Consider the following 27,537-nt stretch of genomic DNA (forward strand, 5'->3'; position numbering starts at 1 on the left):
CAAAAAAAAGAATAAATTTACTAGTGGGAAAATGACTGTATAAGGAATTCTAAATAGTAACTCAAAAAATAATTTAAATTTATCTTGGTAATCTTTAAACAGTTACTTAACTTTTAATAAACCAACTTTTGAAGTTATCATTAATGTTTAATAATATTTAATCATTTTTGCATATTTACTTTGAATTCCTAATATCAAAGTAAATAGCATTTCAGAGAAAATTATGATGAAATAATGGTGAATACATAGGATAGTTGTTAACATACATTGGATTCACATTAGAATCTGCTTCAGAGGCTTGAGCTACTAGTAGAAAAAGAACACACACAAGTCATTTCATATTAAACTTTTTATTAAAACTGAGTCTTTACAATATATTTAAAATGACATGTTCCACAGACAAATATTTAAGAAAAAAACTTTTTAATGTATAATTATTAGTATACAAATTTAAGAACATAGTTAAAACTAAGCTAAATATTTATATGTATATATATATCCAAATTCATATGAATGCTCTGGAACACCTGAGTTTTAAGTTGTTGGTTTTCCAGATAGTGTGAAACACTTTTCGTTCACTTTAGAAAGGACCCAGCCCATCCAGAAAGAATAACTTTGGTTAACCTTGGTTATCTCCCAAAGATCACAGAGAAGTCTTCAATGCGATTACGATTTATCTTCAGAGGCTTCTTCCAAGTGGAGATCTGTCTGTGATGTAAGGAAGGATTCCCATGTAGCAAGGCACTAAATAATGGAAACACACCATGAGGAGGTCAACAGTAGTTCACTTTCACTGTTAGAAGGATTAATAAATCCTTACGTATCTGTTCCTATAGCAAGCTGCCCTACTCCTCTCTCCCACAGGCTTGCCAGGATCCCTGTCATTTTCTACATATTTTAATTCTTAATGAGGGAAACTGTTGCTAAATAAGAGGAAACCATAAGACGTTAAAAAATTAGCATGGATTAGTTTGCTGAAATAATCCACTATTCCCCCATTGTCAGGATAGAAAACAGATCTTTAATAAACTGTAGAGGGAAAGATGGGCCATTTGGATCTGAGGGGGCAGGCATTAAGTATCTAGACAGAGGAGTAGTGATACAAGCAAGGCTTAATCAGATTTGAATCCTACTATATCAAGTGTGAGTTTGTGCAAATTGATTAATCTCTATTATAGTTTCTTCAGCTATAAATTAGGTTAATGACAATACTTACCAGTAAAGCAATCGTGAAAATTAAATTTACATAACCTGTATAAATTTCTATGCAGAATGCCTCGCTCAAAGTAAGTATTCAAAAAATTAGCAATGATTATATTATGATGGTCTGCTGGGACTAGGTGGTGAGATAGTCATTAATGTGCCCAGGAAATGAATCAAGGTGACCTAACTGATATCTACAGAACAAAAGAGAATATGTATTTTTTTCCATGTGCATATAAAACATTTACCAAAACACACCATATTCCAGGTTATACAAGACATCTCAATAAATTTAAAAAGAATCAAGTTATATGAGGTTTGTTCTCTGAACATAATGAATTAACTTAGAAATCAGCAATTGAAAGATATCTGAAAAATCCCCAAATATTTGAGATCTAAACAGGACACTTATAAATAAGCCCTGTGTCAAAGAAGAAATCAAAAGGTAATCTAGAAAGTATTTTATTTTAAACTGAATGAAAATGAAAATACAATGTATAAAAAATTTTGGAATGCCACTGAAGTAGTACATAAAGAGAAATTTATATCACTAAACACCTTCATCAGAAAAGAAGAAAGGGTCTTAAATGACTTCAGTTTCCACCTTAAAAACTAAAAAACAACAAATTATAACCAAAGTAAGCAGCAGAAGAAAAAAACCAGAAAAGATAGAAGTTTGACTCAATGAAAGAGAAAAACAATGAAACCAAACATTGAATCTTTGAGAAGATTAATAAAATTGATAAACTTTTAGCCAGACTGTTCATAAAAGAAGAAAGATGACACAAATTACCAACTGTTAGGAATGAGAGAGGTGACATCCCTTTAAATTCTACTGAAGGAAAAAAAGAAAATATTATTGAAAACTTTATACCTATACAATTGAGAACTTAAATGAAACCAATGAAAAGATACAAACTACCAAAACTCACTCTAGAAAAAACAGATAATTCAAATGAATTTGAATTTGTTGTTAAATATCTTTCCACAAAGAACACTTCAGGCCCAAATGGCTTCACCAGTGAATTCTACCAAAAACTTAAGGAAGAATCATATTAATTCTAACACAAACTCTTCCAGAGAACTGAAGAGAAAGGAATGCTTTCCAACTTACCAAAGACATTACAAAAGAACAAAACTACAGACCACTATCCCTCATAAACATAGATGCAAAAATTATAAACAAAATTTTAGCAAATCAAATCCAGCAATCTATAGAAAGAATTATATTTCATGACCAAATGGAGTTTATCCCAGGAGTGTAAGATTGGATTAATGTTCAACTATCAATCAATGGAACTGACTGTATTAAATGTAATTTATTATCATCTCAATAGACATGGAAAGACATTTGTCAAATTACAATGTTCATTTCTTACTTTAAAAAAAAAATTCTCAACAAATTAGGAACAGATGGGAATTTCTACAACTTGAGGAAGAACATCTACAAAATACCTACAATTAACATCATATGGAGAAATGCATTAAATATTAGCAGTTATTAGTATTTTATTTCTTTTCAATGCCAGGAAAACAATTTTTAATTCAGCTTTATAGATACTCAAAAATCTCCTTCACCAAATTTTGAGTATAAAAAAGAAGGAAACACAAAAATACCTAAATACAGATAATGTTTAAAAATCTATCCACAACATTTACAAAACAATGAAAACTATGAACTGGGATTGAAGGGCCCATAGAGAACCATGGTTCACCTTTGGAAAGAGTCCTGTTTCCCTTGCGAACCTGATTTCTGGCCTCTTCTGCAAATCCATATGTTATCTACTATGTGGTAACACTGCAGGGCAGGCCAAAGCAATTACTGCTTTCAGGAGATATCATATCTTTTTGATAACTCTGCCAAACTATCATTTAAAAAATCTTTGAACATATGCAAGGTAAAATTCAAAATAAAAATCTGAGCAGTCTGCTCTATTTAGAATTCCTGTCAAATAAGGGATCCAAATTGCACGAAAGATGGTATTAATCCTAATGTGATGAAACTTCTATCACTGTCATATTCTTCAACTCTCCTAGTTTAGTAAATGTCTAAGGAAGATCAGCCCTCCATGCTGATTAGTGTTGTGAGTTAACATTTTCATTTCTAAAGCAAATCCTAAAAATGACAGTGAGATATGGTAAAAGAAACAAGTTAGCTACTTAACTATCTCCCTACCATCCACCATATGAAAGGCAGAAAAACAATTTACGTATTTTGAAATACAGATTATAGAACACTAGCACAGAAAATCAAGAGAAGTATCATGACAACGGCTGAATATCTATATGAATACTTGGTCAGGCATTGTAATGGTTGTTTTATCACATATTACCTTCTTTAAACCTCACAGTGACTACTATGAATCTTATTTTATAGATGAGAAAGCTGAGGATCAAACGGTTAAGTATGTCTGTGATATTACAAACCTGGTAAGAGGTATAGCCATTCATTAGCAAATGGAAAATAACCAATCTCTTGAATGACCACCAGGATACATGGATACATTTAATAAGTCACTGGCCCATCAAGATGAGACACCTTTTTTTTTTTTTTTTTTGAGACACCTTTCTTTTACATAGTGGAAGAAGGACCATTTTGGAGGGCAGGTGAGTTAAAAAAAATGCATAATTGCAGGGGGTTCAACTTTTTTTTTAAAATAAATTTATTTGTTTATTTTGGTTGCATTGGGTCTTTGGTGCTGCGCGCGGGCTTTCTCTAGTTGTGGCGAGCAGGGGCTACTCTTTGTTGAGGTGTGCGGGCTTCTCATTGCGGTGGCTTCTCTTGTTGCAAGGCACGGGCTCTAGGTGCATGGGCTTCAGTAGTTGTGGCGTGCGAGCACACTGGTTGTAGCACACGGGCTTAGTTGCTCTGCTGAATGTGGGATCTTCCCAGATCAGGGATCGAACCCGTGTCCCCTGCACTGGCAGGCAGATTCTTATTCACTGTGCCACCAGGGAAGTCCCAAGGGGATCAACTTTTAGGAAAGAGTATATATGCAGGTTGAGTGTGTAGAAATTGATTCCTTACATACCTCTTGGAAATTTTTATGTATTTCCAGGAGTATGTATACCCTTTGAAGATGACTGAGTTAATACATGCCAGGAATATAGTAAGTGCTCAGTAAATGCAAAGACCATAGAGAAGAAATGTACTTTACTACTGATGCAAATATGCTGCTCATCATAAACACTGCATTTTTCAATCTGAATATTCATCAACTGACATCCTGGCTTCTATTGATCCCTAAATTTGTTAATGTTAGGTTTTGCTATAAAAGCCTGATCCCCACTCATGTTGCTGACCATCAGATTTCTGGATCTACAAAACTGAGGACATGCTCTGAACTGTGTAGCTCCTGAAGCTACCAATCTTCTTTTGGAATTTTGATAGCAGATTTTTTTTACTAACTAAATATGTTAACTGCCTCCTCCTGCCAATGTTTAATATTAACCTATTACCTGATATGTTGCTCATTTACCCAGTTAATGTACATAAATCTATTTTAAAATAATGAATGATAATCTCTACAACTCCTTAAATCTTTTTAGTCTTTCTTGTTTTTCTTGGATTTCTGAGTATGAAAAACTAAGTAAAAACTCAAGAAATGGATTATTTATACCACATAAATAGTTTAGTTCAGTATTCACTGCATCCAGGACTGTGATAATTGGAGGATATAAAGAATCATCAAAATGACAACAACAAAAAATCTCAAAATCTAGTGTGAAACTTCCTTATAATTGTAAATTATATATATATATATTTTAAATTTTTTGCAGAACGCGGGCCTCTCACTGCTGTGCCCTCTCCCGTTGCGAAGCACAGGCTCCAGACGCACAGGCTCAGCGACCATGGCTCACGGGCCCAGCCGCTCCGCGGCATGTGGGATCTTCCCGGACTGGGGCACAAACCCGTGTCCCCTGCATCGGCAGGCAGACTCTCAACCACTGTGCCACCAGGGAAGCCCGTAAACTATATTTTTTAAAAATGTATTTCCCTGGTGGTGCAGTGGTTAAGAATCTGCCTGCCAATGCAGGGGACATGGGTTCAATCCCTGGTCTGGGAAGATCCCTCGTGCCATGGAGCAACTAAGTCTGTATGCCACAACTGCTGAGCCTGCGCTCTAGAGCCTGCGAGCCATAACTACTGAGCCCACTTGCCACAGCTACTGAAGCCCGTGTGCCTACAGCCCATGCTCTGCAACAAGAGAAGCCACCGCAATGAGAAGCCCACACACTGCAACAAAGAGTAGCCCCGGCTCACTGCAACTAGAGAAAGCCCATGTGCAGCAATGACGACCCAATGCAGCCAAAAATAAATAAATAAAATGAATAAATTTATTTAAAAAAAAGAAAAAGATGTTAAAACAATTATTTGAAAAAAATATATTTCTGTTATTTGGCTTCTCACTGTTTTCTATCAAGAAACTGATTTTTTCCCCACTTTTAAATCATTATAATTAGTAAAGCAAACTAATATCAAAATTAGAGTAACAATCAAAAATACACAGTGTCACGGGTGGCCTGACCTTCAATCATACCCATCAGCTCATTCTAGTTTTAGATTCTCATATTGTCATAAGAAAATCAACAATTCCCCTTCTAGTTGAATAATGTATTATGATTTTCCATACACATTATTTTATTTGATACAACAATACTTTGACAAACTCAAGTAATTGCATCTTATAGTTAAGGGAACTGTGATCCACTGAGTCCAGCACTCTTTTCTAGTGCCCCACGCTTCCACTGCAGTAAAAGTAAGTCCATAAACATGTTGAACATATTTATTGGCAGGATGTTGGGTGACCAGAAAGCAAGTTGATCACAAATCCTCGTTAACTGAGAATGCAGTGCACACTTTTTTCCAGGTGGCTCCAGTTTTTAGACAAAGACCAAAAACTGTAGCTTCTCTATAAAGGGCAGGACTGGGAAAGAGGCTGTATCGTTAGAAAAGTGAGCCAGAACTAGGGTAAACAGGTCTGACAGGTAAACAAAAGCCCTTTTGTCCCAAAACACATTCTTAAATACTTCTCAAATACACAGACAGAATAGAAAATAAGTTTTAATTCCAAAACTCTTCTTGAAAGTAAATCTCTTGCTACCCCAGTAAAGTAGTGATGACATTTTGCCATTAGATAAGGTAAATGTCTCTTTAGTTCTCATAAGTAGGTAGTGATCACACAAGCAGATATGATCAAGTGTTCTAAAGAATGAATGATAACAAAAATGGTGTTTCTGTAGATATAGCTTCCAATGAAAACTTCCACATTTAAGAATCAATATTTTCTCAAGATGGTGGGATATGAAGAGGTTCTGTTCCACAGTCTGACTTCAGGCAAATCTTTTCATTTCTCTAGGCCTATTCGCCCATTCATAGAATAGGGGGGTTGGACCATGTGTGTCTGTTAACTTTCATCCTAGAACCTAAAGTGGCCAACACAAAAATAAACAAATGCAACCTAATTATTAACTTAAAAGCTTTTGCACAGCAAAGGAAACCATAAACAAAACGAAAAGACAACCTACAGAATGGGAGAAAATATTTGCAAATGATGCAACCGACAAGGGAATAATCTCCAAAATATACAAACAGCTCATACAGCTCGATATCAACAAAACAAACAACCAATCAAAAAAGGGGCAGACCGAAGATCTAAATAGATATTTCTCTAAAGAAGACATACAGATGGCCAAAAGGCACATGAAAAGACACTCATTGTCACTAATTATAATTAGAGAAACGCAAATCAAAACTACAGTGAGGTATCACCTCACACCGGTCAGAATGGCCGTCATCAAAAAGTCTACAAATAATAAATGCTGGAGAGGGTGTGGAGAAAAGGGAACCGTCTTACACTGTTGGTGGGAATGTAAATTGGTGTAGCCACTATGGAGAAGAGTATGGAGGTTCCTTAAAAAACTAAAAATAGAGCTACCATATGATCCTGCAATCCCACTCCTGGGCATATATTTGGAGGAAGCCATAATTCAAAAAGATACATAAACCCTAATGTTCACTGCAGCACTGTTTACAAGAGCTAAGACATGGAAGCAACCTAAATGTCCACTGACAGACGAACAGATAACGAAGATGTGGTATATATACACAATGGAATATTACTCAGCCATAAAAAAGAATGAAATAATGCCATATGCAGCAACATGGATGGACCTAGAGACTATCATACTAAGCGAAATAAGTCAGACAGAGAAAGACAAATATCATATGATATCCCTTATATATGCAATCTTAAAAAAAAAGATACAAATAAACTTATACACAAAACAGAAATAGCCCCACAGACATAGAAGACCAAATTATGGTTACCAAAGGGGAAAGTGGTTGGGGGGTTGGATAAATTAGGAGTTTGGGAATAACATACACACATTACCATATATAAAATAGATAACCAGCAAGGACCTACTGCATAGTACAGGGAACTAGACTCAATATTTTGTAATGGCCTATAAGGGAAAAGAATCTGAAAAAATATATATATGTATGTATAACTGAATCACTTTGCTGTACACCTGAAACTAACACAACATTGTAAATCAACTATACTTAAATAAAAATTTAAAAAACGAAAAAAAAATTTGGCAAGTGAGATCACATACAATTTGTAAATATGCCTTGTTCTATTTGGCTTGACACAGTGTGGAAAGGCATCAAACATAACATTTTACCTCTCCCCTCTGTATTTGATATTTATAAGGTAATTGTCACTATAAATAATTTCCAAAGGTAAGATTCAGAAATACATGAGAAATATTTTCAATTACTACTACTGCTACTATTACTACTAATAGTTTACATTTATCAAAACCTTATTATGTGCTAGGCACTGCATTAAGAACTTAACATATATTTTACTTATTTATTTACTTATCTATCCAGCAGCTTTCAAACATATTTTCTACATTGGCTATTTCGGGCTCAAGTAAAATAAGTAGTGACTTAAGGGATAAACTAGTTGAGACTCCTGGAAAAGTATTTATGAGTATAAAAGCTTCAAAATGATTTACTTTTAGTAACTTACTGGGAATATTGAATTTTGCTTCTAAAACTTTCCTTTCATCTTTCTTTATTCCATTATATACATACAAACATATGTGTACATATATATTTTAATACCAAATAAAGCTGATGTATATACTATTATTTTTAGTACTTTATAGATAAGGATGCTGAGGTCCACTGAAATAAAAAAAAGTCTTCAAGGTCTCTGAGCTTAAAAGTCACAAGTTATGCCTGTCCAAAGCCCATGCTCTTAGCCACCAGATGATAATGCCAACATAAAGTTTGATATCTCCATAGGTAATGCTACCACACTGTTCATGGAACAGCTAATAGAAAACCTAGTCTCATCCAAATTATCACATAAGTCAAATTAATAAAATATTATCTATATATCTCTGCTAATAAAGTAAAATAACCATATATTTGCCTAAAACAATAACAATATCTATTATTGTAAAATGTAATAAAAGCCAAACCTTACCATGTACCCCTTTTTAAACCAGAAATTTCCATATTAAGTCAAAGTTGTTGTGCTTCTAGTTTTCCTACTAATCTAAAAGTATCTTTTAGACAGTGCCATAATAATTGCATCTCTCTTAATAAATGAAAACTGAGAAATATGACTGAGTGTCCTTTACGTACTTTAATGCTGTCTCAAATGATCTTGGGCACAGACGACATCACCTACATTTGAGGAAACACTGAAGCTCAAATATGTAAACATCTCCATACTAGGCCAATATCACTGCAAAATAAATTACATTATAAAAATTGTAGGCCATGCCTAAAATGAGGGCAATGGAGTGTGCAACATTTTAGTAATTGTTTTTTTTATCATCTAAACCTAAGATCCAAACAGTAATGAAAACTTTCAGGAGCTGCATATTTAAACATTTTTCTGAAATGTAATCAATCCAGAAAGAAATTAGAGATTATGTTACAAATGGAAAGCAACTTCTATTATTTTGCAATGGCTCAAAATTATTCATTAAATTTCATTTTTGAAAAAGTCTAAATTCAGAATAACCTGCCAACTTATAATTTGAGAAATGTCAATAACTTCAAAATAACAAGACTTGCATACTTTTTTCTAAAATTACTTTTACATATCTCTCAAGAACATAAGTAATAAGTTTGGATTTGTAAATACTGCAAATACTTCAATGACTGCAACAGAGTTAACACAAAAAACTCATTAGCTACAAACGCCATCTTGTGGTCCATTTAAAAACTAATTTTGTAGTATTAGTCTGTAGATCTCTAACTCAAGATCTGCTAAAGATAGAAAAAGCCTTAGATACGAATAACTCCACTTCTGTCATTGTTACATGTGGAAAAATTGGGGCTCCAAAAGATCTAATACATTGGAAATCTTTATAGAAAGAATATGAGAGCCAAATTTTCATATCTTTTCAACTCATACTTTTCTATACCATATCATCATTGTTTTTTAGAAATAACAAACCAATTACATGAAGTTTGTCCAGTTTAGTACCCCAGACACTTCAAACACCAAGCTTATCTGTGTTTGCTTATCAAACATGGAAATACAACAAACTAAAAAAAAGCACATTTACTTTCGGATTACTGGAAAACTATCAAGGCACAGCTATGATGCTTAACTACATTATTTTAAAGCATTTCACACATGTCTTCTAATTTTATTCTCCTAAAGACCTGTGAGGGATGTGTGTGGATAGGGTGTGGAGGAAGAGGAGGACCATCAGTACCACTTTTTTTTTTTTTTGCTGTACGCGGACCTCTCACTGTTGTGGCCTCTCCCACTGTGGAGCACAGGCTCTGGACGGGCAGGCTCACGGGCCCAGCCGCTCTGCGGCATGTGGGATCTTCCCAGACCGGGGCACGAACCCGTGTCCCCTGCATCGGCAGGCGGACTCTCAACCACTGCGCCACCAGGGAAGCCCGGTACCACTTTTTGACAGATTAGAAAACTGGGTATAGAGAAAATATGATGAAAATTTTACAATTAGTGGCAGGCACTCTGATATCCAATTTTAATTTTTTTCATTAGTAAACCCACCTTCTTTTTTCAAGATGTTACATCATGCAGTGTGTGCATGTGTGTTTTAAATCATTTCTTCCTTTTCTTTGCAGGAACTATTTATTGGTCCATAGTGTATAGTCTGCCATTTATGAAGAACAATAAGAAGAAAATTCTTGATTCAGAATCTAGATAATTTTAGAAATTATTTAATTATCATATATAATCGCCTATTCAAGTATTTGATAAACTTAACTACAGAAAAAGTTATCCAATCCAAAGGGTGGCAAGAGGCACAGACTGTCTATGCTATGTCCCTTTTACATCTAAGCTCAAATTCGCTTGTACAGATAATTGAGAAATAACTATCTCACAGAATGAGACTGGTGAAAATATTTTTAATACAAGTTTTTAAGAAAGCAGAAACCTGCAAAACAACAAAAGCTTTAAAATTACATGAACTATAATAAAAGATGTACACAGTTATGTGGAAACATGAGCTATAGCTATGGCTTTGGAATATGCAATTCAGAACAGAAATCATCACTTAATAAAACAACAAAATAGTTAATTACATAATACTTCAGAATTCTAAAAATGAGAAACACTCGATTTTTAAGATTTCCTTAGAAGTAAATAAAAGTCAGACCCTGGTGCATTTAAACTGATTCTATAATTAACTGTGCTTTATATACATTATAATACTTGAATATTAATCAGATTATAAATGTTTAAATGAGAAAAGACACTACCTATGTTAAGTGTAAGAGATGAAAAGACTTTTAGAAAACAGAAGGAACTTTAGAGCAGTGCTTCTCAAACTATCTGCGATGATGAATAAGTCTTTTTCTTTCAGTCTGCTGAGGACCATTAAGTGAACCTACTGAGCTGACTAGTTTGCACTTCATGCCACAAGAAATCACCACAAAAGCTGGATAATACTCGAATTGGCCTATACCTTATTTAACAAAAGTCTAATAATCACCCACTTGGATGTCATGACAATGTCTAATTGCTATAGAAGATTTCAACTGATTACATTTAGTTTCTGAATCTATCATGTTATAAATCTGTAATTAACAATTTATGAATTGGACATTAGTCCACAGTTTAAGTAGCATCACTTTAGAGATCAACATAATTACCTGAAGTTTCCTAAATTGTGTTCCATGACAGGCTAATCCTATAAGAAGAAATGCTGACCTAGTCAAAGAAATTATGTCTTCAGATTCATAAACCATATAAGCACATAAAAGACTCTGAGAACTTTAGTAAAAACTCCTGTTTAACTTTAACTCAAACTTATTTGACTACAGAACCTATCTTTTCTTTCACGATTAACACCCATTAACATTACAAAAACTAATTTCCTATAAAATGCATTGAGAAATTCTAGTACAGACAGAATTTCTGATGTACATTATTCAACAATTGCTTAAAAACTCCCAGTGGCAGAGAACTTATTTCTTTGCATTGCAATTTAATGTAATTTAGAGAATTTTAATACATAGGAAATAACTCCGCCTGTGAATTCAAATTATACAATTTCCAAAAGTTGGTGCTAGATATGTTTTCTGAAGCAACAATAAAACATGTACTCCTTCCATGACTGCCCTCCAAATACCTTTCTTCTTTTCCAATTCCTTGAATGAAGATGCATTTCTTAGACCACTATCACCATGATAACCTTATTCTGACTACATCTTAGTTTGCTAATATTACTATCAAAATGCATCATCAAGTCTGAATTCAGCATTTTGAATAGCTACTAAATAATGGAGATCATTATTTTGTTCTAATTTTTTTAAGTCAAAAGTGTCTTCTAATATAAAAAGACCTCAATATGCCTCTTATGAAAGTTAACTTTTGAAAAAAGCAAATTTCAGTGTGGTCACCAAGATAAAGACCCAGTAAATTAAATGACTTAACGTCTGCAAAGTATACTATCATTCTACATGCTGAAGATAATCTTATTGCAAAGTAATTTTGGCTTGAGTATAAGGATTCCTTGTGGTGGGTGGTGGTAGAAGTAGTTAGAAGTAGATTTACTACTTGGAATACGACCTTGTCATCAATGTAGAGGATAACAATGAACCTTATCTGCTATGACAGAGGAGCATTCATTTGTATCACTGAAAAGCTGTATCAAATTATTGAGGTGTAAGTTTAAAAGGTCAGTTGGCTACAACAGAACAGTATTTTAAGCCAAGTGGAACTGAAATGTACTGTCAAGAGCTCATATTTACCTAAACTTCTTCAGATGGTTTTACAATAAAAGCTCTAATGAACATTTTTACCAGTTTCCTAAGTGTTTTCTAGAGACTATTTCAGACATTAATTTCATAAATGACTTCGGTGAACAAATAAATCTGAGATCTTAAACAAAGGTGAACAGATGTTTTTCCTAGGGAGTTTCTTAGAAACTTTAATGTGCTAAGATGCATTGCCAAACTTCTCCACAAAGTGAAACAGCACAACCTAAAAGGAAGACACTTGGCTATGAAGTTGTCATATCCAATGACAGTCAAAGTAAAATCAATAGAAGCAAATGATTGTGTGATCAAGTATGTCCTTAAATATACAACAATTAGAGACCCAAAGAACTATGCCCTGGGACTTCCTCTGCCATTTGTAATAGTTGATTTAAAAAATTTATAAAATGTCTTTAATGTAGAGTTCCCTCAGCTCAATTTATAATTCTCACCTCTTCACTCATCCAGGATTCCTGGTACAATCTATCAAACTGAGAAGGCAGCTCTGCAGCCTCTGTGATAGCTATTCTCCATAGATGCCTCCTCCGCAACCAATCGACCATAATAGAGGACCATAATAGCCTCCCATGAACAATCCAAGCAAGTGTTTTATTGATGAGTTTGTTTCCATAATCGATGGTGAAGCTTCTCATCAGACAGTGAGAATAAAAGGTTTTAGCCTTAGGATGACACAAGGTTATTCCATCTGTTTCCATTGTTCTAGTCATTATTACCATGTACCTTTAAATTCTATTTGAAATAGGAATTGATTGCTCCCCCCAAAAATGATCTCCATAGGATAAATGGTAAAGAGGACAAGATTAATCATTAAACAATCAATAGTGTTGGTCTCTTTACTCAAAATACAAAGGGAAAAACTCCTAGGTATTCAATGGATTGTCATTTAACAGCATTAAGAAGATGAAAACTTGGTGTTTTTCTTTTGATGAAGATGACCATCCCTAAATGAACTGGATGGTGCATAGAAGAGTAGTGTAATGCTGCCTGAATTTGCTAATCCAGACATTCAGGCTTCTAATGAGTGCCTCCCATTGAGTAAAAAAGTAAATAATGTGGACACAAGAACGTAATGAATTGGAAAATTTAGCTGGCATAAAAATGGTCAGGTTGAGTAAATATCTAAGTATCTTAGCCTCTCAAGCTGGTGGTGTGTTTACTTTCCAGGAAATCTATCCTACCCATTAATGGAAATCTACTGAATCCCCTAGGGTATATAATGTAGTTCTGAAACAGTCTTCAAATAGTTCCAAAGATAGACTGCTATTTTCTGAAGGGCTCCTTTAGCACCATCAGATCTGTCTTCCTCGGTCCTAGGGATTAGGTCAGGTACCGGCTTTAGTAAATGTTATGAGGCATGACTGTAAAAAGAAAAGTACCCTGATATGGATTCAAAAATCCCTGTCCTAGATAACTTTGAATTATTCCAGCTCTAGCTAAATTCTTTATTCTTATGATTTGGAAAGGGAGTTGAGACACATTAACCTTAAAGAAAGTATCTGTTTACTCTGTTTCATCCTAAGAGACTGTCAATATAAAAATATAATTTAAATGGTTCAACATAGACCAACTTTTATGCCTCTCTCCCAATATTTAAAAGGAAAACTCAAAAACTACAGGTCATTCCTTAGGACCAAAATGATACTAAACAACTACAACTGGTTAAATCCTTAATCACTTCCATCCTTCTCTTTACAAGAAAGGCTGTTACAAAGAGTTGAGCAGTATGAGGTGATTGTGTATGGTGCGTAGAAATTACAGAGGTTAACTATTTTGGAAACAGGTGTCATTGTTTCAGTATCTCCCAAAACCTTCTCTGGAGCTAATCTGAGTATTCACCTAGGAAAGAAAAGTAGCCTGCATTTCTCCTGGGTGAGCAGAAGTCTGTCGATCTTTCTCTACGTAAATCAGTTTAGAATTAAAGGCTTCATATAGGGCTTTGTAAGCACTGCTTTTGGGCTGATAAAGGAGAGGCTTTGCAAGGGTCATTGTAAAAAGAACACGTCAGCCTTCTCTTTTTGTGGCAATGGATAGCTAATGTTTTATTATCTCTTCAAATATACTGAATTTTAGTTACCTTTTATTTGTATTTGCCTAAATCTTGCAACTTACATTTTCATTCTCCTTGATGGAGAGAACAGGAGTGAAATAGAAATGAAGTAGTTCTGTTTCCTCAGTTTCCATAACATGGTTTCCATTAGAGATTCACTTTACTAATTTTATTAGAGTTTATTAATTCCTAATTTTCTTGCTTCCAAAAGAGGCTCCTCACACCTACTTCCATTTGACTTTGGTACTATTTGGAAGTCATTCCATTTTTTTCCAAAACCTCACTTCTTCCTGAAATGTGCCCTTCCTGATACTGTTTCTCTGTATTCATCTCTGACTATATCTCTCTCTTTACATCTTTGTCTTTCATAGTCCATGGTCCACAGATGTAATCGTATCTGATTCTTTAACTGCTTCACTCTTTTTATTACTTTTTAGAATTGTCCATTCCTCTTATGTCATATTCTCTTTTTGAGTCTGTGATGTTGAAATTATACTTTTCTGTAATTTTTTCAAATCACTTTACTAAATTCTACGCAATATGACTGAAAATGGCCAGGGTTTCCTTCCTTTGCTTTCCTTTGACCTCCCAGATTTTGAAAATGGTACTTTCTCCCCAAGTTTCTGTCATGTTACATAACTGTTCCTCTTTGTTGGATGGAATTAGATCTAGAGAAGCTCTTCCCTCTAACTGTTCCTTTTAATTCATGTAGATGAACAGAAAGTCCATAATTTATCTGGGTCCCAATTTTTTAAAAAAGAATGAAATTTCAGACAGAAATCTAAATGCCACTCATCAAAATCTTGCTTAGCTGGCAGTTTTATAATCATTACCAATATAGATTAACCTCTTAAAGTCACAATGCTTGGGAGCTATCTTTACTTGGACCAGGGTGTTTTAAATATTCACAAAAATTTTAAAAATGTTCCAAAGCATGTAGTGCACCACTTAATTTAAAACAAGCAACTCTTTTGCTAGAGTTTATTTTACCATTCCCCAATGTAATAAGGAATACATTTCTAGATAAGAACAACTATACTTGAAGAACTTCTAGGACATTCAATGCTTATCTACTACTTATTTTGTAGAAGAACTGCTATACGTATTTTTTAAATTTTCTCTACTTTTTAAACGGTCCATATATAGCTGGACTTGGAATTTAGGAAAGCATTAGTTGTACTATTGATTTGGCTTGATGGTGAACGCTTGTAATGATATTTTTTCTTCATTTATCTTAGAGAAAACGTCCTATACTATAATTGCTTTTCTGCTTCCTAGATGTCCATGTAGATACATATATTTTTATTATTCAGTAATGATAGAACCCTTCTATTAAGCCAGCTCATTACCATTCAAGTAAAAAAAAACTAATTTAAATATTCTTCCATTAAAAAAAGTAATACATTGTAAAGCTGTATAAATCAAGTGAAAAATACATATACTTATTATTCTTCCCTAAGGGCAAGATTTAATTTTGAATTTGAATGTTGCTTAGCATAGGGTTTTGATGTTAATTGAATCTTAAATGAATGATTTTACATGAGGCAATTGACATTCTTAAATAAGACTGATAGCATTTGAAATGAAGTGACCTCTAACCTGGTTATTTCTTGAAATTCTTATCAAAAAAGATTTTAAGTCTAGTGTTCATAATTATTTTTAATAGTATTATTTATGAGAGCAAAAAATTTACATAAGTGCTTAATTATTAGTAGTTCTCTTCACTAATAAAGGTATGTTAACATGATGTACTAGAAGATTATGTCATTATACAGAGAAGTGTTTAAACAAATAAAAAATACAGAACTCAAAATAATACATATCCACTATAATCATCATGACACAAATAAGTAACATATGTTTTTATGTTGACACATTTGAAAAGAACCATGCAGAAATTTTAAAATATTTTTATCTGCATATAGCAAATTATTTTTCTATAATTGCATTTAAGTGTAGCCTTCTCTAGGAGATAAGGTTATGGGCATTCTTTATTTCCTCTTTATACATTTGTGTACTTAGCTCTTGTCATTTTTTTGTTTTTCATGTGCATGTATTAATTTTCAAACCAGAAAATGAGGCTCTGAAATGACTTCCATACATTAACTAATAATTCTAAAATAAACTGTGCAAAGAAACAAATTTTATTACTTCAAGTATTATATTCACTTAACTACAAACAGTTTTACTTGGCAAAAATTAACATTATGCGATCTTTCCATGATTATGATATTAAAATTAAACTTTCAAAGGGTATATTCTTTCAGTTTATAATACCTACCAAGGATTACTTCCTTTCAAATCTCTTCACCATCATCATAATCATCAGCATCAGTATCATCAACAATTGAAACTTACACTCTTTTGTACCTACTAAAGAACAATTAGAAAATGTCCACGTACTTTATCCAGCATGTCATATTTTATGGTTTCAGCATCCCTTCACATTTTAGCAAGAAATAATTTTCTTTGGTTACCTGGATACCAAGATACTTTGAAATTATTCACCTATGTTCAACTGGATTTTTGTTTTATTGTTTCATTATTCTTGTTTTTATAAAAAGACTCAAATTTATTCTTAGTTATTGGTCATATAGAACAAAATTGGGAATAGCTTCATTTCACCTACTCAGAGTTTATTTGGAGATACCTGTCTTATATTCGGTGTCAACTGTCTCCAAGTAAATTCACACATCTAAGTATAATATTTCAATATGACAATAATTGGTTTCTGATACAGACCTATATCTCATATTTACAAACTGAGTTTCCTCTTTCATTTTAATATTTAAATTTTAAGTTGTAAACAAACTGTGACCATTTTACTTCATAAAAGTCCAAAGGCAAATGTTTATACCCCATTTCTTCTATCACACTAGGAACAAGCCCCTTTGGTGATTTATTTTTACAAATGTGGATGAAAACAGAAGTATTTCCATAATAATATGATTAAATTAAAAAGGGACTGGAAAGATTCTGCAATATTTCACTTCCTTGTATATCTGAGATATTCTGAAGTTAACAGATAACAGCAGACTGTTGCTGTTTCAGGCCACACAGTTTGTGTGTTAGTTAGGAAGCCGTGATTATATAAGGGCCCCGATTCCCTGATTATGCTTGGACTGATGTGTCAAATCAGTTAAGAGTTATTCACTTAGGAAAAAAAACAATAAATAACTGGAGCTGTAGGGATCTTGTGAAGTTATAATAAAGAAAACCAGAGATTCATCCAAATATATACATCTAAGATGCAGTACACTTGATATAATTTTAGCAACATGTAGAAATATAATTCATTTGGAGGAAAGGGTGAAAAACATACTGATATAAACTGCTGTGAAGAACAAAGTTTGCAATATAGCAATATGGCACAGTGATGCTAATTTAACTATTTCTAATAAAACCGTATTTTGTATAAACTGAGTGCAACCTATGAGCGTGACAAAAATATGTATTTATGTGACAGGTATAGTCAAAACTCAAACATTTCATTTGGAGTTCAATGGAATTGCCATGAACATTTTCTCTTAAAAAAATAAAAAAGCAAACTTAGAAAAGTTTTGCAGACTTTATCACTGAAAGGAAAACATAGTAGGTGCACTTGTCACATGACTTTTATAACCTAATATACTTATGTTTTATAATCACAATCACTTATAGTATATTGTATATCTTAATTTTCAAGGCATTTTCTTAAAAATTATTTCAATTAATTGTCATAACACTACTATAAGGTCAGTGTGGACAGGTTCTATTGTAAAGGAGAGATAAAGTTATTTCTGTGGATTTAAAGAGTTAAGTGGTAAAAAAAGCCTATGTTGATAAATGCGCTTTATCCAACAGAAATATTTTAAATCATTTCAAAATCTGAGATTTATGAGAAATTCCTTTTAGAGACTTGAATTTACTTAAGGTTGTTAATGTAGAATAAAAAAATAGGAGAGGTAGAAAATGATCTTTCCAATCCCACCTGCTATAAAGAAAATCACTTGAATCTGTCCACTAATCTCTAGCCCACTGCCATGAGACCTCTATGTCAGTTCACATCTCTGTCTTTGTTGCTATGTTTTCTAACTAGGCTCAACATGTTTAGTTTTGTTCCACTCTGACCCATATAGCCAGTGTGATCTTTCTAAAAGGCAAGCACAATAGATATTGTCTCTTCCCTGCTGAAAAGTCTTCAGTGGCATTCCCCATTTCCCTTAGAATGAAAAATAAAAGACAAAGCTTATAAGGCCCTCTTCAGCCTAATAGCGTTCAGGACATACTAATGTAAAATATGACATGTTGGCATATTAAGATGAATGAGTTTGAGAATATGGCAGAAGCAGAAAGGTCACTTTGACCTTCTTCCAACCCTTATCTCACAAAGCAGGTCATAAAACCCTCATACAAGAGGTGGCCTCCTTATGCCCAGAGGGAAAAAGAAGCATCTTTACCTCCAAAGACAAAGGGACACTTAGAAGACTCCTAACAAAAAGGACTTGCTAAATTCCCTCCAGTTTATTTCACTTAACTCATACTCCTTAACCTACCCTATTTCTACATGACAGCCCACTCTTCATCAAACTTAGCGTAGAAATACTCAGATCTGTTTCTTCTGGTCTAGATTTGCTCATGAAGGCTCCTGTACCACAACGAACTTACATTAAATCAACATATATACATTTTTCCTGTTAATTTATCTTTGTCAGTTTCATTTTCAGACCCAGCCAGGAATCCTAAGAGGATTGAGGAAAATTTTTCCTCCTCTACAAGCCTCCTTTTTCAACTCAACATTACCTCCACTCCACCATCCTTCAAAGAGAACCTCAGTAATTTGAACATGTACTCTCTCACTTCTCGTCTTTTCTCTGCCTGGAACTCTCTTACTCACATCTTTATCTGACTACCTCTCATTCATCATTCATTAAGGTCTCAGCTTAAACACATCCTCTGAGGAATCTTCCTCTTTCCCTGCAATGTCTTTCTATCCTGGAACTTATTATACTTTATTATCATAACGTTTTATTTTAATTGACTGTTTCTCTTATTGACTGTAACTACATGAGAAAGGGACCGTGTTTGTCCTGCATACTGTGGTCTCTCCAGGGCCCAGCACAGTGTCTGGTGGTAGTAGGGGCTCAAGTAATTCTTGTTGAATGAAAATATCAGTATCAGTTAGATAATCTTGCAAAATATAAAATATTTTAGTTTAAAGTACCTTTAAACTAGCAAGCACTATAGACTACAAAGGATAAAATAATTCTCTTAATGTATCAATTTTGTATAGTCATTAATTCAGTCAGAGATAAGGTTAAAGATGTATGTTTAAATATACGTTCCAGGAAAAGTATGTTCAGAATACGCTAGATGAATGGGAACTTCCCTGGTGGTCCAGTGGGTAAGACTCCACACTCTCAGTGCAGGGGCCCCGTCATCGACCCCTGGTCGGGGAACTAGATTCCGCGTGTATCCTGCAACTGAGAGTCCGCATGCCACAACCAAGACCCAGCGCAGCCAAAATAAATAAGTAAATATTAAAAAAAAGAAAAGAAAAAGAATGAAGTTGTACCCCTACCTCATACTATCTAAAAAAAAAATTAACTCAAAATGGGTCAAATACCTCAATGTAAGAATTAAAACTATAAAACTCTCAGAATATGCTAGATGAAGAAAGTGATAGCATAAAATTCATTTAAAATAATAACTACTTTGCGGAATTGTTAGTTGTTCAAAAAAGGTAATCATTTGAAAAGAAAAATGTTGACTAGGCTCTTTCCTGAATTAAAAAACAAACAAAAAAACACAACTGAACTATAAACTAAACTGCACTAATGCTCCTTTTTTGATTTTTTGAATAGCTACAGAAGGCATGGTAGGGATGGCAGGGACATAACGTATAAGCCCTGAACTAATTTTCAAACCTTTGGTCCTTTCCTCATTTTGCAAACCCTTTTTAATACAAGAAAAAGAGAGGAAAAGGAAATAAGATAGGAGAATCATTAGGAAGCATGTGCAAGTGCTTTTGAAGAATTCAAATCCTTCCAAAACAAGAAACTGAGGGGAAAACAGACACAATAAAATGGTAGCATAATTCTTTCTCACATCAAGCTGAGCTCAAATTAGGTACTTGGGCATGCTGTGTAGGAAGGAAAACTTATCACCCTCCCTCCACATATACACATTTGTGTCAGTGGGTGGGTTCAGCGTTACTATATTAACTGGCAACTCCACTGGCACTGAGCCACCGAAGAGGCTTCTGAATGTGACACTTGGTTCCTGAACAGACTCTTTCAACACAAGACATATAGAAAGTAAGAGAGAGGATAACATTTTAAAAATGAAGCAATACCACATATCACTAATTACCTGTTCATAAGAGTGGATATTCTCCTCAGCCATATCTGTAAATGCTGACTTGATATCATTTTGCATGTTTTGTTTCCATCTTTCCCAATCTGCTTTCAAGGCATTGTTAGCGCACTCCACTTTATCTTCCAGTTTTCCAATCTCTTCCGTAAGCTGAATTAGATCACAAAGAGATCAACTGATCTATGTATTCCTGCCACTAAGTGAATTCTTAAAGTCTAAGCTGAATATAATAAAAAACAGTTTAAGAAAAATACTTTTTTTGAAAAGTCACCAGTATTTACCCTGTATACTAACTAGTTAAAGTAAAGAGAACACTGGATTCAGAGATGTCAAGTTGAGTTCTAAGGTCTGCCACCAATTAGCACTTGACTTTACCTAAATCTCTCTAATCTTGGGCTTCAGTTACACTATTTATAAAGCAAAGGAAATTGGACTACAAGTTATTCCAAAATTTTTTTGCAATAACTCTCTAATTACCACTGATTGTGATGAAATATTTATGTTAAAAGGTATGGTTGGGGGCTTCCCTGGTGGCGCAGTGGTTGAGAGTCTGCCTGCCGATGCAGGGGACACGGGTTTGAGCCCTGGTCTGGGAAGATCCCACATGCCGCGGAGCAACTAGGCCCATGAGCCACAACTACTGAGCCTGCACGTCTGGAGCCTGTGCTCTGCAACAAGAGAGGCCACGATAATGAGCGGCCCGCGCACCGCGATGAAGAGTGGCCCCCGCTTGCCGCAACTGGAGAAAGCCCTCGCACAGAAACGAAGACCCAACACAGCCAAAAATAAATAAATAAATAATAATTAAAAATGAATATCTGCTTATAAAAAAAAAAGATATGGTTTCACATGTTCAGCTTCCCCTTCCTACTCCTCATTTTTCAGCAGTTTTTAGCAGAATGCTCAGTTAACTGACATGTTATAACATCCGTACAGATTATGTAGTCCAACCTGGAGGCCCAGGGGATTAACTTGTCACATTCCACTCAGCTGGTAACAGAGGCAGGTTTATATCACAAGACACCTGACACCTAGTCCACGCTCCATTAGACAGGCTGAGTGTGACAGTCATACCTCCTCCCCAACTTACCCACCAACCTTTGAGCATGGAACCCATCAATTTATTGCTTTATATTTAGCACATTTATATTTATATAAATTTTTATATATTTATGCATATTTTATACACATATATTTATTCATATAGTCAGCATACATTTATTTATTAAGTTCCTTCTCCATACCAGGCATTATTCTAGGACTTGGAGATTCAACAGTGAAGACAATAGACAAAAATCCTTGTTTTTACCGGAGCTGATATTCAACTGGGGAGAGACAAACCATAAGCAAGATAAATGAAATATGAACTACCATTTGATAATAAGTGTCAAAAAGAAAAACAAAGCAGAAAGGTAGATAGGGAGTATAAGAATGATGCAATTTTAGATAAGATGGCTGGGGAAAGCCTAAATAAGAAACTGTCATTTGAATAAATATCTGAAGTTGATGTGAGAGTGAACCATGGGGTTCTTAATCAGAAAAGCATTCCTGGCTGAGGAAGAAACAGGACAATGGCCTAGAGGTGGAAGCATGCCTGGATGGTCCAAGAAGAATAAGGAGACCAGCATGGCTGTAGCAGGTGGCAGAGTTAAAAAAGAGGGAAGCTCTTAGGAGATGAGGTCAGAGAAGCAGTGGGTGACCAGATCTTACTGAGCCATGCAGTCCATGGTAAGGATCTTAGGTTTTATTGAGTGAGACCCAAAGCCAGAGAGATTCAAGCAGAAATGACACCACCTCTCCCATGTTTTAAAAGGGGCATATTATACGTTACCACTATTCCTTGGCTCCGAGTATTTGAAAGAGGCTATCATTTAAGAAGGTCCCCATTACAGACATGCTAAAATGTGAAAATGTATGTCTTAGAATCAAAAAAATGTTATTTTACTTCCAATGCTTGTTTGAAATATTCTTTTTATTCATTTGTCTGTGTCTATTATTTTGCTGTGCAATTTCACTGCTGACTTTATTTCATTGCAGCCATATTTGCTTTTGTTTCCCTAAGAATAGACATTTGGTATTATATAAATCTTTTATTACCTATGGGAGATCTATTTCAGTAGTAAGGTTGGTTTTCATGTTTTGTGTGTGGCGGGAAGATGTGTTTTTTTTCACTTTCTTATTTTGTTTGTAAACTATCTCAGTGAGGCCATTTATTACTTTATGGGTATGTATGACTCTTTGGGGGTAATTATTTTGCTTAATCACAGAGAATTTGTCTAAAAGGATGTTAATGGGATTTCTCATGGTGGACTGCGGATGCTGGAGAATAAGCTAAGGTAAAATTTTACTGACAGGCCAAACTCAAACAGGATCCGGAGAAAGCTCAGGGGCCGGTTACAAAACCTCACTCCTCTGGGTTGTTGGATGGAATCTTGCCATTTTCACAGCCAGATGGAGATGATTAGAAAAGTGTCTTTTTTTATAGCTAGGATCAAGAGGTACCTACACCAACTGTAACTGCACTGTTTTTCTCCTCTGCTTAGGTTTTGCAGTCTAAAAGTGCCATGCACTGGAGTGGAGTGGGATTACTGGCAAAGTTCTTTACTGAAAGTGGCTTCAGGAAACACAGTATCTAAATCATGTATTCTATCTTCCTTCCCCTCCTGATGGAGCTTAAAATGGTGTTACTGCCATAAGGGATTTAAACAAAGTCTTCCCTTTTTCAATCTGCAACTCCCTCTCCTAAAAGCCCTTGTTAGTGGTAGTCAGGCTGGTTGGTGCTTCTGCTCTGGCCCAGAGCTACTGCATTCCTAAAGAAGTCCTGTCCTGTTCTTTGACTTCACTCCCACCTACAGAAAGAAGCTTTGTAGCCTGATCAGCACGGCACTGGGATTAAGATCACTAATGATAGGTTAGACTGATCGCAGACCTCACGTCTGTCTTTCACAAGCTGTGTGACACTGGGTAAGAGTACTTTTTGAAGCCCTAGTTTCTTCATCTGTAAAATGAATATAAAAATGACACTACCTATCTCGAAGGGATTTTTATTAAAAGTTGCCTGAGATAATGAACACATTCATTGATGTGCACAGTGCCTGACAATTTTTCTACTAAACTGTATCTATTACTATCATCATTACCACCATTACCACCCGTACCACCACCATTACCACCATCATCATCAGTTGGTGAAATGGAAATGGATTCCCTCTCCTCTTCCAGTATTTTGGTCTCTGGAAATATACCATTTCTTTGCCAGGGTCTAGGTCTTAATTTCTAGTGCTATTTCTTGATTTATTCTCATCAGTGTAGAAGAGGATACATATGTTCTAAATATACATGATCAATTCCTCTCACTTTTTGGAGGCTATATATATATATACTGACCACTTTTTATTTCTTTGATGATTCCATCATTATTTTAGTTAGAAAAGGAAAAAAGAGACATTAGGTATTTCCTCACACTGAGTCATCTTCCCCTAATTTTGACTTGAAGAAACTCTAATTGATAATAAGCACAAAACACTTAATTCAAATTAGGAATGATCTGGACTATTCTCTTTCCTACCAATTTACAAAGGCATATTATTAGATTTCCCTTCCCTTAGTTGACTGCACTTTTAGCAAGTTCTTTGGTACACAGAACTGTGCATTTAGATGGCGCAATCCAGGCTCTCAACATAAACAATGAACAAAATTTCACCGAAGTGGGAGAGTAACGTGTTAGGCACCTGGCGGGCCAAAGAAGCCCCTCTAGTGCTTCAGCACCCCTCTAACCACAGAGCAGGTTTCAATAACTCTAAAAGTAGGGAATTATAGTTTCTACCGGAAGGCAGCATAGAAAAGACTGAGTTTAAAAGGATTAAAGCTTGAATCATTCATTTCACAAATACTGGAAACGACTTGGCCCTCTGTTGGTGGAAAAACTGAAGAAGGAAGCAATCCTTCTTGCCAGGAAAATGTTGTAATATCAGAATAAGTAATAAAAGATTATAATATAGTGAAAAATAAAGATTTAGATTTAACTGCAAGGCTAATGGGTAATCTCTAGCTTCAGTTATATTCAGCTAGAAATGAGCCATACAATTAAGTGAAAACCATTAATACTAAGAGCTCAGGCAAACAAAAAAATATCCTTCTTCAATAGCGAGTACCTACTATAGCACCAGAAAAAGCAGCAATAATAATGACCACTTATTGTATTTCTGCCATGGGCCACTGTATTAAGCTATATACTTTACATATATTATTTCATTTAATCTGCATAATAATATTGCAAATTTGGTAATATTATCTTCCTTTTACAAGCTGGGAAACTGGGAGAAAGAAATAAAAGAGATCACACAGCTTTTTGTGGCATCATGGAGATTCAAGTGAAAATACATGCTCTTTCCATAGTGAGTGAATAGCCCCAAGCTAGCTTGCCTGTGGCTTTCAAGGTTAAACTGATTCAGCTCTTACCTTAAAGAGTTTGTTATCTTTTAGAATGCAGATATGCAAAAATAAAACAAAAACCAAAGGCTATAATAAAAAGCAGAATGTGATATATATCATAATGGAGGAAAAAAATTAAAGTAGTATATAGAAAGATACAGCATGGAGGATTAATTCCAACTTTGGTAGGGGACATTCCAAGTGTTAATTTGCTAGGCAGTGAGTGGGGAAGAAGACACCTGGATGAGGGTATGGCATAAATAAAACCACAGGGATGTTATGCTATAGAGTGTGACAAAACAATGGATAAGAGATAGGTTTGGAGGCTGGAGGTGGGCAAGAAGAAACATGGGAAATGCAGCTGGACAGGCTGATTGAAGATTGACCACTAGAGGGTGTAAATGCTATTGAGCATGAAATGGATTCTGTAGGAAAAGGTAAGCTACCGAAAGTTTTTGACCAGGGCTGAAGTATACTTCAGATAGATTCCTGAGTCAGAGATATGCAAGGATGCTTAAAAGAGAAAGGGAGGAGGAGGGGAAGAAAGGAAACCAATTAACCTGCACTGGGACTATGGAGACAGCAATAAAAATGATGAGGATTTGGTTCATTCCCACCCACTCATCCTGCAGCATTCACTCAGCATCCATCTAGTCTCTGTTAGGAACTAAGATGAAGGGTGAAAAAACAGACCTTGCCCTCAAGGACTCATGCCTAAGGGGAGAAATAAAAAAAAAACCAACTGGATACAGAAAATGTGAAATGCAGTTCATGTGAAGCAAATAGGGTGTACAGTCCTAGAAGCATGTTTACTTTGAAGTTTCTAAAAATCGAAGGTGGTCTGTCAAGGTTGGTACCTAGAGTGTGAGTAGGGGAATAGCAAAAGAGGAAAGAGAGGCAGCTGCCAGGTACTAAAGGGATTTCCCTGGGGGGTGTTTGGATTTTCAAACCAGGACCAGGAAAGCAGCAGTAACAATGAGATTCCTGATACAGGGGATACTGAGAGGAGGAGATCCTGAGACACAGAATCAGTAGGGGCTGGCAACTGACTAAGTATGGGTGGGCACTGGAAGAAAAGATAAGATTATCTGATATTTTTAACTGGATAGCATTCACTGGAAGAACAGGTGGAATAGGGTGAGATAGGAAATGAAGGCCTAAAGCCAACAGTAATAGTCTTGCAGGGTGAGGTATACATCAAACAACTTTTGGAGGTCAGCCTTGTGACATGTTTCACTAAAAATTCTTACTATAACTCTTACAAAGTGAAAAAAAAAAGTACTCATCCCTGAGAAGGAACAGGGTCATGGAGAAAAAAAATAAAGGAAATAACAATGAAAAAAAGAGAAAAATATGATCATGCTAAAAATAGTCCACCATTAACATCAACATATTAAATGTTAAAGTAATATTTAATTACTATGCTTCATTATTTCTCATCCATGAAAAGTACAGTCTAGGAGGTGGGTGTCAGATCAAAGAATAAAAGATGCATGAGGTTCATGTCATATCCCATCAACTTGGATATATCCTAGATTCAGCTGAAGGGTGCCCCTTCCTTTACTTGTTAGATTGAGCTTGTTTTGTTTCTTTGATTCAGTTCAAGATTATCTAGAGAATGGTCTGACGGCTAAAGGGCCAAGAACTGACATACTGGTTCTGTCCACGTCAGTTACAGCTCTGAACCCTGGTTATATCATGTCATGAATGTTTGTCACAGGCCATGTGGGAAAGTGGGTAAAATAATTTGGATGAATCCACGCAGATCATTCATTACTGCTAGGAAATAAAGCCTACATTCTAATGAAATAGCCCTGTGGACCATTTCTACGATTATAGACCATTACACTATTTTTAACAGTTACTCAATTTTTGAAGCACATGTCTGCTAAGACAACCACAGGTGCACTGAATCGCTCAAACCCATTTAACCACCTTGGAGGTTTTCCTCCTTATTCCCTCAAAGCTGACTTTACAAAGCGAAACCAATCCAGAAACCCTATAACATTTTAATAATTTTTATTAAAATAGGCCTTTTATAGATTTTAATTTTCTATGACTTTTATACATTTAAATTTGCAAGAACGTATTTTCCCATAAGTACAACCATCAGAAATAGATGGATTTTTATAGAAAAGTTAGATAAATCCATGCAAATACAGTTTATTTATTACCTTTCTTTAAGCAAATGATTAAAATA

General features: G+C 34.9%; 1 protein-coding gene across 9 annotated transcripts in view; it reads right to left on the minus strand.

The window, feature by feature from the left end:
• Nucleotides 1–331: 331 nt before the first annotated feature.
• The window catches only part of SNX7 (sorting nexin 7), a 98,318-nt gene continuing 71,112 nt past the window's right edge, over nucleotides 332–27,537 (minus strand). For 4 of the 9 annotated variants that reach the window (XM_019920117.3, XM_019920118.2, XM_019920115.2 and 1 more), the window contains 2 exons: nucleotides 20,901–21,053; nucleotides 332–744 (listed from right to left, as the gene is read on the minus strand). In XM_019920117.3, the coding sequence (XP_019775676.1) occupies nucleotides 667–744; nucleotides 20,901–21,053 (231 nt within the window). In that variant the 3' untranslated portion in view covers nucleotides 332–666. The other 5 variants (XR_012334406.1, XR_012334398.1, XM_033863062.2 and 2 more) reach the window with 5 other exon arrangements.

This window comes from Tursiops truncatus, chromosome 1 (genome assembly GCF_011762595.2).
Source record: "Tursiops truncatus isolate mTurTru1 chromosome 1, mTurTru1.mat.Y, whole genome shotgun sequence".
Lineage (NCBI taxonomy): Eukaryota > Metazoa > Chordata > Mammalia > Artiodactyla > Delphinidae > Tursiops > Tursiops truncatus.